This window comes from Scardinius erythrophthalmus (assembly GCF_964197995.2).
Source record: "Scardinius erythrophthalmus genome assembly, chromosome: 5".
Classification (NCBI taxonomy): Eukaryota; Metazoa; Chordata; class Actinopteri; order Cypriniformes; family Leuciscidae; genus Scardinius; species Scardinius erythrophthalmus.
The window spans coordinates 18,757,352-18,772,940 of NC_138225.1; the positions used below are offsets into that span (position 1 = coordinate 18,757,352).

General features: G+C 38.1%; 1 protein-coding gene across 1 annotated transcript in view; it reads right to left on the reverse strand.

Annotated features, from left to right (window-relative positions):
• Window positions 1-311: 311 nt before the first annotated feature.
• whrnb (whirlin b) overlaps window positions 312-15,589 on the reverse strand; it is a gene marked incomplete at both ends in the record, with an annotated part of 57,874 nt that continues 42,596 nt past the window's right edge. Inside the window, 7 exons of the mRNA XM_081364571.1 lie at window positions 312-494; window positions 4,055-4,171; window positions 4,427-4,608; window positions 9,831-10,428; window positions 12,019-12,087; window positions 13,786-13,995; window positions 14,168-14,371. Of these exons, the coding sequence (XP_081220697.1) occupies window positions 312-494; window positions 4,055-4,171; window positions 4,427-4,608; window positions 9,831-10,428; window positions 12,019-12,087; window positions 13,786-13,995; window positions 14,168-14,371 (1,563 nt within the window). The remainder of the gene's footprint in view (window positions 495-4,054; window positions 4,172-4,426; window positions 4,609-9,830; window positions 10,429-12,018; window positions 12,088-13,785; window positions 13,996-14,167; window positions 14,372-15,589) is intronic.

Consider the following 15,589-nt stretch of genomic DNA (forward strand, 5'->3'; position numbering starts at 1 on the left):
GTATAAACTTCATTGAACAGACCACAAGGTGGCACAGAATTGACAGACTTGACATAACCCTGATTTTGTCCTGTCAAACATTTCACCAGATCATCCACTGGAGCATACCTTGTTAATACAGTAAATGTGTGATGGCTGGTCGCTGTTGTAGCGAGAACACAGACGTAAGGCGGGTGTGTTGAAGCTTTTGAACTCTAAGCTAATTGTGACTCAGATATAACAAGCATGACTCATTCAGCCCCTCTGTGCGGATGTGACGTAAAGTGCCAGGTCTTTGCAGTGCCGTCGAGTGAAACTCAAAGAGACGACTTCTACAGAGCAGAGTTGAAATCGGCAATCAAAAAGTCGACATGGTCTTTGTCTTTGGTCTTAAAAGCCTCTGCAATGACTCGAGTCGCATCCCGGTGCTCCATTCCTTTAAGTGACACGCCATTCACCTCCAGAATCACCTGACCCACCCGTAACTGCCCACAGATATGCACAGAGCCCCCCTTCTGGAAGACAGAAAGAGAAAGAAAAAGAGAGAGAAATAAGCTAAGAAAGTCGCAAACTTTACGAAAGAGAGAGACCATCTATCAAAAGTGCGAGAGAAAAGACAAAATGGGAAATGGGGGAGAAAATGAGCGCTTGTTCTCTCCGATATGGCACTTTATATTGAGAGGTCATTAGCTGACCTCCTGTCAGTCATAGTATAAAGATAAAGTGCCCAAGGACAGGTAGAAAGAGATAACCAAGATGAGCGTTCTGGTTGTCATCTTTTGTTCAGCTGAAGGGAGGCTGGTCTGATCGCAGTCTAATAGCCCTGCTATACATTTGGGCCAACAATCTCCAGTCCACAATCAGGCATTATAATGGTCACACCATGAAAGCACTGCTACAGTCATATAATTCTGCTGGGATCTGATTTAATTGAATTTATTTTTATTTATTTATTAGTATTACAATAACTCAACATGACACATGAGCTGTAAATGTCTGATTAAAGATTGATTAGTGATTGCTCTCATAATGAACATTTGATAAGAATCAAAGTGGATCTTAAGGAGTCCGGAAGAGCGGTAGCCATGGTTACACCAATGACATCGGTTCACTGCGCCATGTGTACTTTCAGTTTGGATTCAGTACATAACAGTGTCAGACAGCATCTGAGATCTCACTCTCACTCTAACATGCTTTAAAAATGCTGCTTTGAAAAACCAGAATGAATAGAATTCATGGCTGTTTTATCTTTGAAATAATCAACAGCACCTTTTTCCCCCCAAAACTCTGAATATGTCATGTCACATCGAGATATATTAGCATTACCCTGGTATAGGGTATCAAGGAAAATCAAGGGCTAATCTATTATCAGGATTCTGCCACTTCAGATCCTGCCCGATCCAATCCGGTTACCATATCCAGGACTGCTTTGTCCAGATGCTGGTCTTGTTTCCCCCATGGGATAGTTTTTATTTTATTTAATGAGTCCTCACCTCATTCCATCACCCAACCCTGACACCTATTTACAATTCATTAATTCAAAATAAAAGCTATTTCTCTTTCTTTAAAGGTCAGCCATTTCAAGACAATAAAATCAGCAGAGGAATATTCTGATTGTATCAAACAACACTTTAAAACAGCACTTTCCCTTCACAATTTCGATAGTCCATTTTTGATATTCTACACTAGTAGTACATCAACTACCAGTGATTAGAGTATTAATAAACTGTCTGCTTAAAATCTGTTAACACTTTTCCCCCAACAGACATTCTACTGACTGCAATTAACTTTTGCAAGTACATGGCAACTTATTCTACTAAGCCTAAAGGCCTTTAGGGGTAAAATGAAGTTCGAAATAGGTTAGCAGTGATATACTGTTATCGAACACCTGACGCTGCCCACACAGTTGAGAGTGGTGTTTATATGAATATGTAAATATGTGCTGTGCGCTTTCCTCTCAATAACAAAATAAATACACAACAAAAGAAAGAAGGCGGAGCCTCCGCGCACACCTACCTATTACGTAATCACTACGGACCAATATTAGTACAAAGGGGTTTATCAGCTGGAGCGCACCTTTCCAGAAAGTTCGCTTTGTCAAGCTGTTTCAAACTCCCAAAAAGAACGTCAAACGAACTTTGTTTCAGCCTGATTTTGTTCGAAAAGACGTCACATCAGTTGAAGTAAATCGGGGCCTTAACCCTAACTTAACAGTCTACCAATGCTCTAACAAGAGTGAGTTGACAAGTAGTTGCAAATTAATAAGAGTTAGTTAACATGTAGTTGCAAAGTTACTTAGAGTTAGTAGAATGTATACAGTTGACTCTCTAAAAGTATAACCCAGTTGCTGTTTCTGCTAGACTATAGCCAACAAATTAGGGAGTGTTGTAACAGACATAGTGTCTTATCGGCTAAAAAAAAGTAGGCTGCTCCCCAAACTCTTAGGGCTGTCAAAAAACAAAACAAAAAAAAAAACCCAAAAAAAAAACAGGTGTGATGTCTCAGGACATTTTCTGGAGAAAAAATATTCCGCACTTTTAATTATGGAACATGTCCAGATGGGTCTGTGACAGGATGTGCTCTTCTGTGACATTTCCAATGGTGAGATTTACACATGCTGGTTATGTAAACTGACATTCTATGCAAATTTCAAGGATACTCCAGCAATCAACAAAGAATAATGATACAGCAACACTGCTAAAGCACTTTGTCCTCATTTAGCAGTATTGGACATCTCTATAAACGCTATTAGAAGTTATGTTAATTTCATATTTTTTCATCCCCTAAAGCTATAGGAATATCACAAGATACTTGATCCCCATCATGTTTAAATATGCAAGCAAACATATTTCTGTGCAAAGCCACTTTGCGCTAAAGGGGAAATCTCTCACCTTCATGTCGAGTGAACACAGCACTGATAGAAGTAAGCACACAGACACATGCACATAAACGAGTTCTGAATATGCTAATGCACTATGTTAACTAACAGTTGCTCGAATAAAGGTCATAAAAGAAATGAGAGGAAAACAAACCGGCTCCTTTATATTTAAAACTTCCAGTAACGTTATGACTAAAGACTAATCTAGCATCTTAACACTGCTAAATGCACAGGGGTCTATCTAATAGGGAAATATTAACAGTGCCATGAGTCATTTCTAATATGAAAATTTGAGTTGTTTTGTCATGCCATGCTATTTTAGTCATATGATGAATAAGCAGGTTTTACTAAATGCTTTTCATGTGTATATAAAAGAACAGCTTTTAAAAGCTTTCTGAAAACACATTATATAAGTTATAACTGTACATTGCACCTTGATGGGTGTAATATCAGACCTTCACAGTACATTAGCTACCCTTTCTGTTAGTGGAACAAAAGGTACTTTCTGGGAATAGTAATTCTAGTACTTTGTGATACTTTTATGTTAACATTTCATATTTGTTACAGCACACAATTTCTATGAGGCTGAGTTTAAACACTACAGAATGTTTCATCAATGAATCATCATACTTTATAGCTCTGCACCAAAACTTACAGCAGCAAGCCACCTAGCTTTCTAGACTATTAGCTACAGTACATAAGAAGTTTTTTTTTTTTTTTAATGGAAGCTCATAAGTGACTGATTTGGAATGTATAGGAAACAACTTCTTCTGAAGTGCAAAGCAGATTAGACTCGTACTTGATTTCAACAGAGTATCGTGATGCTAAGCTAACAATATGTTATTCTAATTACATAACATAACATTCATGCATTTGTAGTAAAATATTTCATTTTCAATTAGAATGAACTATTTTTAATTATAAATTTTGATGTATAATACACTACCGTTCAAAAGATTTATATGACATTTTCAATGATCTTGTGTGCTATGCATTCTGGGATTGCCTTCGCCACAATGGATACTGCCTTAGATTTAGGCAAAAAACAATAATTAACTATGCTTCCTTCCTTGTGGAACAGCCATCATGTAATGATGCCACAACATGCTAATTAGACAGCTCATTAAGGTTTGGAACACAGCTATTATTTTCAGCTTTCTTAGGCGTCGTTTTGAACTTTAACCCGTTCTGACCCACCTGTATGGTCGCAATGCGTGGCAGAGGCTGTCTGGTGTTGGCACCCCCTTCAACAGCAATACCCAGTGTACTGGCACATTTGGGCACCCGTACAAATATAGGCTCCATTATTCCCATCTAAAACAATGAACAAAATGGATGCTACTTTAGCCATCACACTCAAGAAGACAAAAAAGACAGAGATTTCAAGGAATGTGGAGGAGGAAGACAAGAGAGTTTAACATGAATGAAGAAAAATCAGAGATAAACCAAAACCCTCCTTAAACAGCAGCAGGACAAATGAGACTAAATCCCTACAATGTGACATTAAGACATATACTCATCTGTTTAACAGTTGCTTATATGATATATGATATCAACAACAGAACTCACCTGTTTTGCGGAGGCCTGTGCGAGTCCTTCCGCTCTGCGTGTGTCACCTATGACCTGCAGGAAGGGAGGTTTGCCTGGTCGCGGGCTGCTGTCCTTACTCAACCCTCCAGCCTCTGCGATATCCACTCCACTGTCCTCGCTCAGAGTCTGTCCGCTGTCTGACAGCTGGGACAGGGTGGCTCCTGGGAATATAGACAAATGAGCACACAAAGCCATAAATAACCACACAATTTAGCTTTCAGAGATTAGAGGTCTGCATTCAGAATTTATGTGAACCTCACACATTAGCGGAATCTGAAAAGAGTTATACAGCTGGATGAATTCCCTAAGTGCTGAACTTCATCAAAGTTTAGATGTACCTACTATGGCTGTCAATTTAGCATGTTAAATTAGTGTGACTAATTATTTCAAATGAATGAGATGCCACCTGACCCCTATGTGCATTCTGTAATAAGGTATCCTGCCATTTGATAAATTAAAGCCTAGATACCTTCTTTTATCTTTATATTGACATCTAAAGCCATTTTTTGTAATGTGTATTCAACAGGGCTGGGTATCGATAGAGATTCCCTGATTCAGTTCGATTGTGATTAATTTTGGTATATTTCCATTATAATGTACATTTTGCTTGTGTGTGAAAGACATTCTCAGTCTAACTAATTATGACCGCCGCTAGCGAAAGCAGTCATATAGGGATTGTCAAAGTTTTTTTTTTTTTTTTTTTCGTCATCTACTGAATTTTTGTTGTTCTGATGATGTTCAGAACTGCACCATATTTCATGTGTATGATTAACTTGACATCCTCTGGGGGTATCCTCTGCTAAGTTTCGTAGAATTTCATCCATGGGGGGGTATAAAATAAATTTATTTATGTGCACATTTAGTGACTGTACACTCATCGGCCTGTAGATGGTGGTGTTGAGCGAAGGGTTGCTGGTTTAGGATGATACTGTCACTAAGGTTGCCAACTGTCCCGAATTAGGCGGGAAGTCCCGCGTTTTGGGCCTAATTTATTTGTCCCTTGCGTGACCTCCCGTGTCCCGTTTTTTGACAAGCTGATAAACCACTGACTGATACAACAGCAACAGCAGCAGTGCTGACCACGACACTTGAGAATGATCACCGACACCTGTCATCATCCAATCACAGCTTTTTTTAATCACTGTTTTGAGACAAATCATTGTTTGATTTGCGAACATCCTCTGCCGTCTGGTCGCTTCCGCTTCAAGCCGGACTCGTCTCGCGCTAACGGTAATTTCCTTTCACTGTCCACGTTTTGATTTCGGCTAATCAATTTTGGAGAATGCAAACAACGTGATTATTGTTCATGAGTCTAACATCCAGCCATGCAAGAAAACATGTAATCTACCTGAGGGAATAATATGCTCAAAAAAACATTTCTGATTATTATTAATGTTTTAAAGCTTTTAGAAAGTACATAGAAAGCTTTTGTAACATTATCTTAACTGTCACTTTTGATTAATGTAATGCATCCTTGCTGAATAAAAGTAGGGAATTACTTTCTTTATTTTTTTTCCCAAAAAATAATCTTACTAACCCCAAACTTTTGAACTGTAAGCCTAGTGTATAATGTTAAAAAAGCTTTCTATTTTAGATAAATTCTGTTATTATGACCGCCGCTAGCGTAGCTAACGAAAGCGGTCATATAGGGATTGTCAAAGTGTTTTTTTTTTGTTTTTTTTTTTGTCATCTACTGAATTTTCCATCAACGATACCAGGGACACCGAAACACCGGGGAACATGAAATTTGGTGGGGATGTAGCCCCACTAGACTTTTACGGAAAAATTCCGTTTGGTCCCCGGGGGCCCCCCCAAAACCAAAAAATGCAGTTTTTCCTAAATAACTACCTGAACCATGGCACCGAGGATGAAGACATTTTTATGGTATGTTGGTCTTAAGGGCCCACATCAACCTAGCCCATAATCACTCATTTGTGATTTGCGCCCCTCCCATAAAAAATGAAAATGCAATATTATTCTGCTTTAATCGCCCCTATCTTCAGTTGAGATGTTCAGAACTGCACCATATTTCATGTGTATGATTAACTTGACATCCTCTGGGGGTATGCTAAGTTTCGTAGAATTTCATCCATGGGGGGGGTATAAAATAAATTCATTTATGTGCACATTTAGTGACTGTACACTCATCGGCCTGTAGATGGTGGTAGATAAATGCTGTTATTTTGAACTATGGTTTGTTTGTAATGTGACTTTTTTCATGTATGACATTAAAATTATTTTTAGAATTAAATACATAAATAGGTTAAGCAATACAAATGTGTTTATGTCTGATAACCTTTTAAACACAAACTTAACTGCAGACACTGAAATGACGTACACTGTGTGATACAGTACAAATATTTTGAGTGTCCCTCATTTTCCTATAAATAACCACGAATGTCCCGCATTTTCCTTTTCTGAAGTTGGCAACCCTAACTGTCACACACACACATGCAGGAATACAAACAAACGCAAGCATGCACACACACTGACATCCACACGTACAGACACACACCCATACACACACACATACAAATCCACATGCACAGACACACACACAAACACACACGCGCACACACATGTACGCACGCATACATACACGCACAGACACACACACACACAGACACACACATACACAAACACACACACATACACACACACACACAGACAGACATGCACATACTACTACTTTTTTTAGGTATATACATAAACACGCAATACAGCCAAATTGCTCCACGTCATTTCTTTTTGTGGAAAGCCAGTGCAGGCCTGAGCGGCGGTCATATTTTGTACCGCCATGCGGTACATCTAGTTATGTACATTATACAGGAAAAATTCTAAAATTTTAAAGTTTCAAAAATATTAATCTTAAAATTTACTGTAACACCTAAACTGTGCAGTTAATTTTTTCTATTTATTATATAACAGATACAGTAAAATAAGCATCACAACCAAAAATGCTCTGTGGATACCAACCGAACTTTAAATTACATTTCTTGTGAAAAAACTATAATTATAATAATGTGTAAAATTATTGTCATGATTCCTGTCTTGTGTTTCCCTGTCTTGTGTTTAAGGACTTTTAAGTTGAAGTGTTTTCTGTTCCTATTGTTTGTGTTCTCTTCCTGTTTTTAGTTCATGTTTGCTTTGTACCTTGTTTTTTCCATAGTTACTCTCATTTGTTTCCATTAATCACCTTCACCTGTCCCATGTTAGCCCCTTGTTATCTTGTGTATTTAAACCCTGGTGTTTTCCCATGTTATTTGTCTGGTGTTGTTACAACGTGGATCTTATGTTTGGCGTACTCATTCTGTTCCTGGTTCTCTGGTCTTTGTGTTTGATTTGTTTATTTTTGGATCCAGCTCTCTTTTGCTTTTGAGCAGCACAACATTACATTACAATGCATTACAATTATTGTAAAATTATAACCTCAGTAAAAAAAAGTATAGAAAGTTCATAAGAATTTATATATATATATATATATATATATATATATATATATATATATATATATATATACTCAAGAAGACAAAAAAGACAGATTTCAAGGAGTGTGGAGGAGGAAGACAAGAGAGTTTAGAGAAAAATCAGAGATAAACCAAAACTCTCCATAAACGGCAGCAGGACAAACACATAAAAAACATAAACATACCAACTTGAATAAATCTAACTAAAAGGAATAGTTAGTGAAAATTCTGTCATCATTTACTCACCCTCATGTCATTCCAAACCTGTATGACTGACTTTCTTCTGTGGAACATAAAAGAAGATATTTTGTTTATTTAAAGGTGCAGTGTGTGATTTTTAGCGGCATCTAGTGGTGAGGTTACGAATTGCAACCAACAGAAGTAACGGTGCCGGACAGCAAAAGATGTAGTCGTCTGAGACAGCAGAGAGTAGCCAGTTAAGCAATGAGGTTTATTTACAACGATAAATTAAGAAATGATGTTTACTTTATTATTCAGTAAAATTTTTATTATTCAGTGTTTTATTCACTGACTTTAGCTAGCGTCTTTGCACGAAGAACAACATAGTGACAAAACGCGTTCTGTAGTACTGTGTCCGTTTAGGGCCACTGTAGAAACATGTTGGCGCAAAATGGATTTCAATGTAAGGGGACCCGCGGTGTATGTAGATAGAAATGGCTCATTCTAAGGTAATAAAAACATAACAGTTCATTATGTAAGGTCTTTATACACCACTGAAAACATTATGTTTATTATATTGCATTTCTGTCTACAGATCCTCCTAAATATTACACAATGCACCTTTAATGAAAGTTAACCAAAACTGTTTGTTGGCCAACCTTCTTCAAAATGTCTGCTTTTGTGTTCCACAGAAAAAAAGTGATTACAGGTTTGAAATGCATTACATGCACACTCATATACTCATAAAATGCTATTATAATGTTTTTTTGGCGATATTGTGATTAAACTTTACCTCATGTAAACACAATACTCCTATTAATAATGGCGGTAAAAATAATCACACTTCTTAGCATGATCAGAAAAATGAAAATTGCATGTAAATGGGAGTAAAGGTTTGCTCTGTCATGGAAACATCTTACTACGATTAAGCCCTTACTCTGATAACTGGAAAATATCACAGTATTGGTGCACATGTAAATGTAGTCAATGATGACAGAATTTTCATTTTTGGGTAAACTATCTCCCTTTAAGATATAGAGCCCTATCATTTACTAGCAATGTGCAACGCGGCGCCAGGCGCAACTCAAGTACTTTTTGCTAGTTTCAGCCCGACGCAGTTATAATTTTCACGTCCTGCGCCACGTTGTTTAAATAGCAAATACATTTGTGCCCATTTGTGCACCCATGGGCGTGCTGGTCTGAAAACGAGGTGTGTTCGGGCGTATTGCTATTTTGAGACTACTGAAATAGACTGCGCCATTGCCCAACAAAAACCTGGTCTAAAGTCATAAGTCAATTTATTATTATTTTTTTAAAGAGCGCATTAGTAATGTGAGCCTATAGGCGGGTCCACCACACACGTGAACTTTGTCTCGTAGACGGTCAGCTCGTGCGCTTTAACCTCATGCATGAGCAGATCCGTTTCCTCGCTAGAGAAGCGTTCAGCTATTCTGCTTTCCGAATCCGCCATGGCGTGAGCGCAAATGGATTTTAAAGGGAATTGAGATGAGACTCCGATTGGTTTATTGCACGTTATGGCCAAAACACACCCATTACTCATTAAGAGAATAGAGACAACCCTTTAAGACCATGCACCGGGTGCGCCAAACATTTTTCTCGTTGTTAAACTAGCAAAAAAGTGGATTCAGACACGCCCTAAGTGCACTTGCGCTGTGCGCTTTAGACCATGAGCTTAGATCGTTAAAATAGGGCCAATAATTTCAGAGTGCCTTCACCTCGTAGCTGGGGCTGGAGCCTTTCCTCTGCCGTCTCCGGCTCAGGGTGTAGTGGGCTGTTCTGGGTGGCACCGCAGCTGTGAGATGGGGAGCCCTCGAGCTTCTCTGGGCTACAGGGAGGCGGTGCAGGCATTCGCAGTGAAGGCGAAAGGGACGGAGAGGAGCGGGGAGAGATCATTGGGGTGCCCTCTCGAGAACGATTTGGAGACTCCGGGTGCGGGGAGAGCCCCGCCGCATGCCTGCTCATCAGAAACTGAACCAGATCTCTACACGGCGGTCCGGAGGAAGGGCTAGCGTGATAGGATGATGGCCGTGGAGAGCTGTGATGGTGAGAGCAGGGTGAAGGAGTGTGATGGACAGAGCAGGTGGAAGTGGTGTGGTGGATGGTACACGGGGAGTTGTGAGTAGAGCAGGGCGAGTGCGAGTGATTGTGTGTGTGGTTTTCTTGGTGCCGCCTACAGGGGGCAGTAAAGAGCAGGTTGGTCTGGGACAGCTTAGACGAAGGTCGTTTGGTTTGACTTTTTGGGCTGGCGTGTCGAATAGGTGGAGGGGGAGGCTTGAACGAGGGGGGTGACTCAGATGACGGCTGCACCTTATCCTGAAATAAAACATAAACGTATTGTCCATATTTATCTCCTCACAGTCGCTTGCAAATACTAAGACAGGCAATTAAAGGATCCATTATCATTGAGGGAGGTAATGATAATGCTGAGAGGAAAAAAAACACATTCTGACATTTTAAAGCTTTTAAAGGTGACATTTCCTTCCCAAAAGTCAGCACATTATGAAATTAACAGATAATAGAGTTGTCAGTGTACATCAATTTAGCACAAGCAAATGTTTATAACAAGACGGTCAATTATGGATTCATCCAAGATAATCGTTTATGATTGCTAGAGTTAATGTTGAGCTACTGATGCTTAATCAAATAAGAACAAGAAAATGTGGAATAAAAAAATCTATTGAACTTGACAAATTCAAACTTGACTGTAGATAAAAGATATCTATCACATGGGTGTGTTCTGATTTAAAAACCTAATGGCACATTTTATGATGTCACCATGCATTTTCTGCTAAATCAAAGTAATTGACATAAATGGTGCAATTGAATACAATGTAAAGGTTTGCAATGTTGGGTCAACTACTGAAAGTGAAAGCATACAGTGTGTATATATATATATATATATATATATATATATATATATATATATATATATATATATATATATTTTTTTTTTTTTTTTTTTTTTTTTATATTAAATTAATCACACTACCGTTCAAAAGTTTGGGATCAGTCTTTTTTTTTTGAAGAAATTAATACTTTTATTCAGAAAGGATGCAGTAAATTAACCAAAAGTGACACTAAAGAAGACTTTTGTATTGTTACAAAAAAAATATATATTTCAATGCTATTCTTTTACATTTCTATTCATCAAAGAATCCCTAAAATTGTTTCAGTTTCCACAAATATATTAAACAGAATAATAGTTCTAAACATTGATAATAAGAAATGTTTCTTTAGCACCAAATCAGCATATTAGAATGATTTCTGAATGATCATGTGACACTGAAGACTGGAGTAATGATGCTGAAAATTCAGTTTTACATCACAGGGATAAATTGCATTGTAAAATATTTTCAAATAGAAAACAGTATTTTATTTGTATTATTTGTTTACTGTATTTTGACTACTTTCACAACCTTTCAAAATCTTACCAAACCCTAACTTTTGAACAGTAGTGTATATGTTGGTTTTAGTATTATTTCTTTGAGTTTTGTGCCTTTTTCAATTTTATTTTTTGGATTAACTTTAATGGGTCGATATGTGCCACATATTCTGCATATGCTGTATATTCTTAATTTACAAAGAGGTCAAGTAGAGGTATACTGTACAGTATATATACACAACCTCTACTAAATTACAAACTATAAGACTGATATATTGATCTTTGAGATAAAAAAAAAATACAGCCGTATGAGTTTTGCAATTTTGTTTGTTTTATATGATGTGAGAGTCTTTGTATTGCAGGGATAAATGTTTTGTTTTCCTAGCCCTAAATCTTCCTTGTTACACACAAATATGAAATACAAAAACCATTATAACGTTGGCTTATTTTACTCCACAAAACGTTTGTTTAATCCAATCTAACAGCATGTAGACACACGACAAAAAATATAATCAACTCACCAGAGCAACATCAGGAAGAGAATTTAGACTCTCAAGTGGCATCAAACTCCCATCCAACCTGCACTCACTCTAAAAAAGCAAAGCAAAAAGCATAAACAATCACTGAAATGACTTGGTTGTACACAGCAACAATCACTCCAGAACGAAATACAATCAAAAATATGTTTGTGTTTAAGACATTCACGCTCCACTTGAGAGGCAGCGCTTCATTTCTAAGCCTTTCTCATCAGTTCAGCTCAATTGCCAGCTTGCGTCGAGTGAGATTTACAATTCATAATAATGGTTGGAATCAAATCATGAAATTACCAAGACACAACAGATAAGACCATTAAATGCAGGCACAGTAGAAAACAGTCTGAACAAAGTTAGCTCTTCCTTCAAATAGGCATTATGAGCATGAGCATCAAATGCAAATACATAAATGTTATATTATATTATATTACTACTGTACTTTGGCTCTATCAAAAACATGTAATATCTTAAAGGGTTAGTTCACCCAAAAATGAAAATTCTGTCAGTAATTACTCACCCTCATGTTGTTCCAACCGCGTAAGACCTTCGTTCATCTTCGGAACACAAATTAAGATATTTTTGATGAAATCTGAGCCATGTCTCACTCCTCCATAGGCTGCTATGTGACCGAAACTTGCTGGCCCAGAAAAGTTATTAAAAAGATCGTTAATATAGTCCAAGTAACTCCAGTGGCTCAATCTTAAGTATATCAAGCGACGAGAATACTTTTTGTGCGCAAAAACAAACAAAAATAACGACTTTATTCCACTTTTCATTTCCTTCTCTCTGGGCCTCTCACCTTTACAACTACGCGAACCAACTAGAGGTCCAGAGAGAAGGAAATGAATAGTGGAATAAAGTCGTTATTTTTGTTTGTTTTTGCGCACAAAAAGTATTCTCGTCGCTTGATAAACTTAAGATTGAGCTACTGGAGTCACTTGGACTATATTAACGATCTCTTTAATAACTTTTCTGGGCCAGCAAGTTTCGGTCACATAGCAGCCTATGGAGGAGTGAGACATGGCTCAGATTTCATCAAAAATATCTTAATTTGTGTTCCGAAGATGAACGAAGGTCTTACGCAGTTAGAACAACATGAGGGTGAGTAATTACTGACAGAATTTTCATTTTTGGGTGAACTAACCCTTTAATGATATGTTTCAAATATTAAGCATTACAACATAACACTAGCTACATATAATACAATACTACCATGATTATCTGGATGAGTACTCTGACATGACACCAATCGATAATTTGCATGTACACTTGATGCGTTCACTCTAGCTACAACTAGCGGGGCAGCACACAGATACAGGACACATTCACTTTAGAGAGAGCGCAAGACAGACAGAGCACAAATGAATGGGAAAGACCACTGCATCTTGAGACAGGCTCTTTTAAAATAACTATTTTAACTTGACATGGTGCATTAAAAACATGATGCTGAGTGATTAACTCCCGTCAAGCCAGTCTTACGAAAATAGTCTGCGGTACCTACGGTAATCTGCAGGCAGTGCAAAAAGACGGGCTTTGAGGTGTTTCATTTGGAGCAATACCCGCCTTTCAATCAAATAACACAAAGGCCTTTCATTTTCTTCTTAAGAAAAAAATTAAGATGTTCTTAAGAAAATATTTGAGAACTTCACATTCATATAAACTTCAAGATTGTCATAAATCCAGCCCTTGTACTTTAATTTCGTCCACCAGTGCATGCTAATATCCCCAGCACTGCACAAAACCACATCCACGTGCCTTGTTGTAGCCGGGGACTGCAGGGGTCAGCTGGCCAACAGTAGGAACGTGGCCCTCTGGATGGGTGACGGAGATAGAATCAGGGTGCAGAAGGCCCGGGCCAGCATGCCGAGCTCTCCACGCCTCCATCTCACGATGTAACACCTGCCCGTCGAATCGCTCCAGGTCCTGCGCAGCGATCAGAGTCCGCACCTCAGCCAGCAAGGACAGCTGGGAAGCAGAAACAGCCAAGAGATCATTAAATGAAAAACCTGAAATCATCCAAACTATGATGCATTTTTCATTTGAATACAGTGCTAGCTATCAAACTAAGAGTTTCTTTTTAAGCTGGCATAGACAATGGCACTATGGTTTGTTAGTAATTCTTTGCTGTCAGCCTAACCTTGGCATGTGTGTTGAATAGTTCAAACAAGGCCATGGCCAGAGGCTCTACCCCGATGTGTGCGCGCTGGTACTCTTGAATGTAGTAGCCCATGGTCTGTCTCTCTGTCTCTGTTAGAAGCATGTACGCCTGTTCCTCCAGTGAGTTCCACGCTCCTGCGCGTACCACTCCGACCGCTGGCATAACACCTTTACAACAGACTGACTGCAAAAGAGAGAAGATAAAACAGTAGAGGGTGTGTCTACATGAACTGTAATGTTGTACAGGAGTGTGAAACCTCTTATTCAAGTCAAATGTTTGCATCTACAAAGATGCCTTCTTTTGTTTGAATTTTTTATCATATCCTTTCACCTGCATCCTTCACTGCATCTCAGAGAACCACACAGTGGTATTTCATTATTAAGTGAATCTGTGTTTATGAAGAAATCATTTGAGCGATTGATTCAACAACATAAAGACAGCCACTTGCTTCATTTCTAAATAAGCCATGTTATTTTAGTATTATTGATATGCTATTATAGTTTTAGTACATCAAGTTAAACGAATTGACAATGAGAAATGTTGCTCGGTAAAATAAAGTAAGTTAAGGACTTTATATGTTATTTTAATTCAGTTAATATTTATTTTATTTCAAGTAAGAAAAATGTGCACTGTATTTTTTTAGGGTAAGCAATTTGTTTTATAAACACTTTTTGGTATACTGGTTGAAACTCTCTTCAGATCCTGATAGCAGTCAATAATAGAAGTGGTTTAAATATTAAAACATGTACATATATCTTCTGTGGAAGTCTCAGGACCGATATCCTGCCTGTCAACATATGTATTTCCATACCTCAGTGCACCCTGCTCACACAGACATCACACATCATCAGCATAGTTAATACAGTTCCTCCTGAACTAAAACAACGAGCTTATGCTGCGTTCACGGCATGTCGTAACCGTAATTACCAGATGGTAACCCGTGACGTTCTACCCAGAGCTGTTCACCTACTCAGACTCGGATTTATGCGTTTCTATGTCAACAACACTATAAACGCCGAAATTAATCTGCAGCAGTCAGGTGGTACAACTAGAGCTCTGTAAGTTTTTTACGTTCAGTATTATTGTTATGTTATCTGCTTTGAGACGTGACGATTTGCAGGCACTGTGCGCGTTCATGTTCAATATAAAGGGAGGGTGGGATCTCAAGCTTTTAAAGCTAGCTTGCTATTGCTGGCTGCTACAAAATTGTCTACTCTGTAAGTTTTAGGTAACAACCCTGTCTAATGACCCACAAATTGTTTCAGTGGATGATTCAATGGCTCATTCATTAAAACACGGACTTGCCACCACTTACTGGCAGTTTTAGTTATATTTCATATTTCAATATTCAAAATAGTGTTGTTTATAGCATGTCTAACATGTCTAAGTCGATTAAACAGT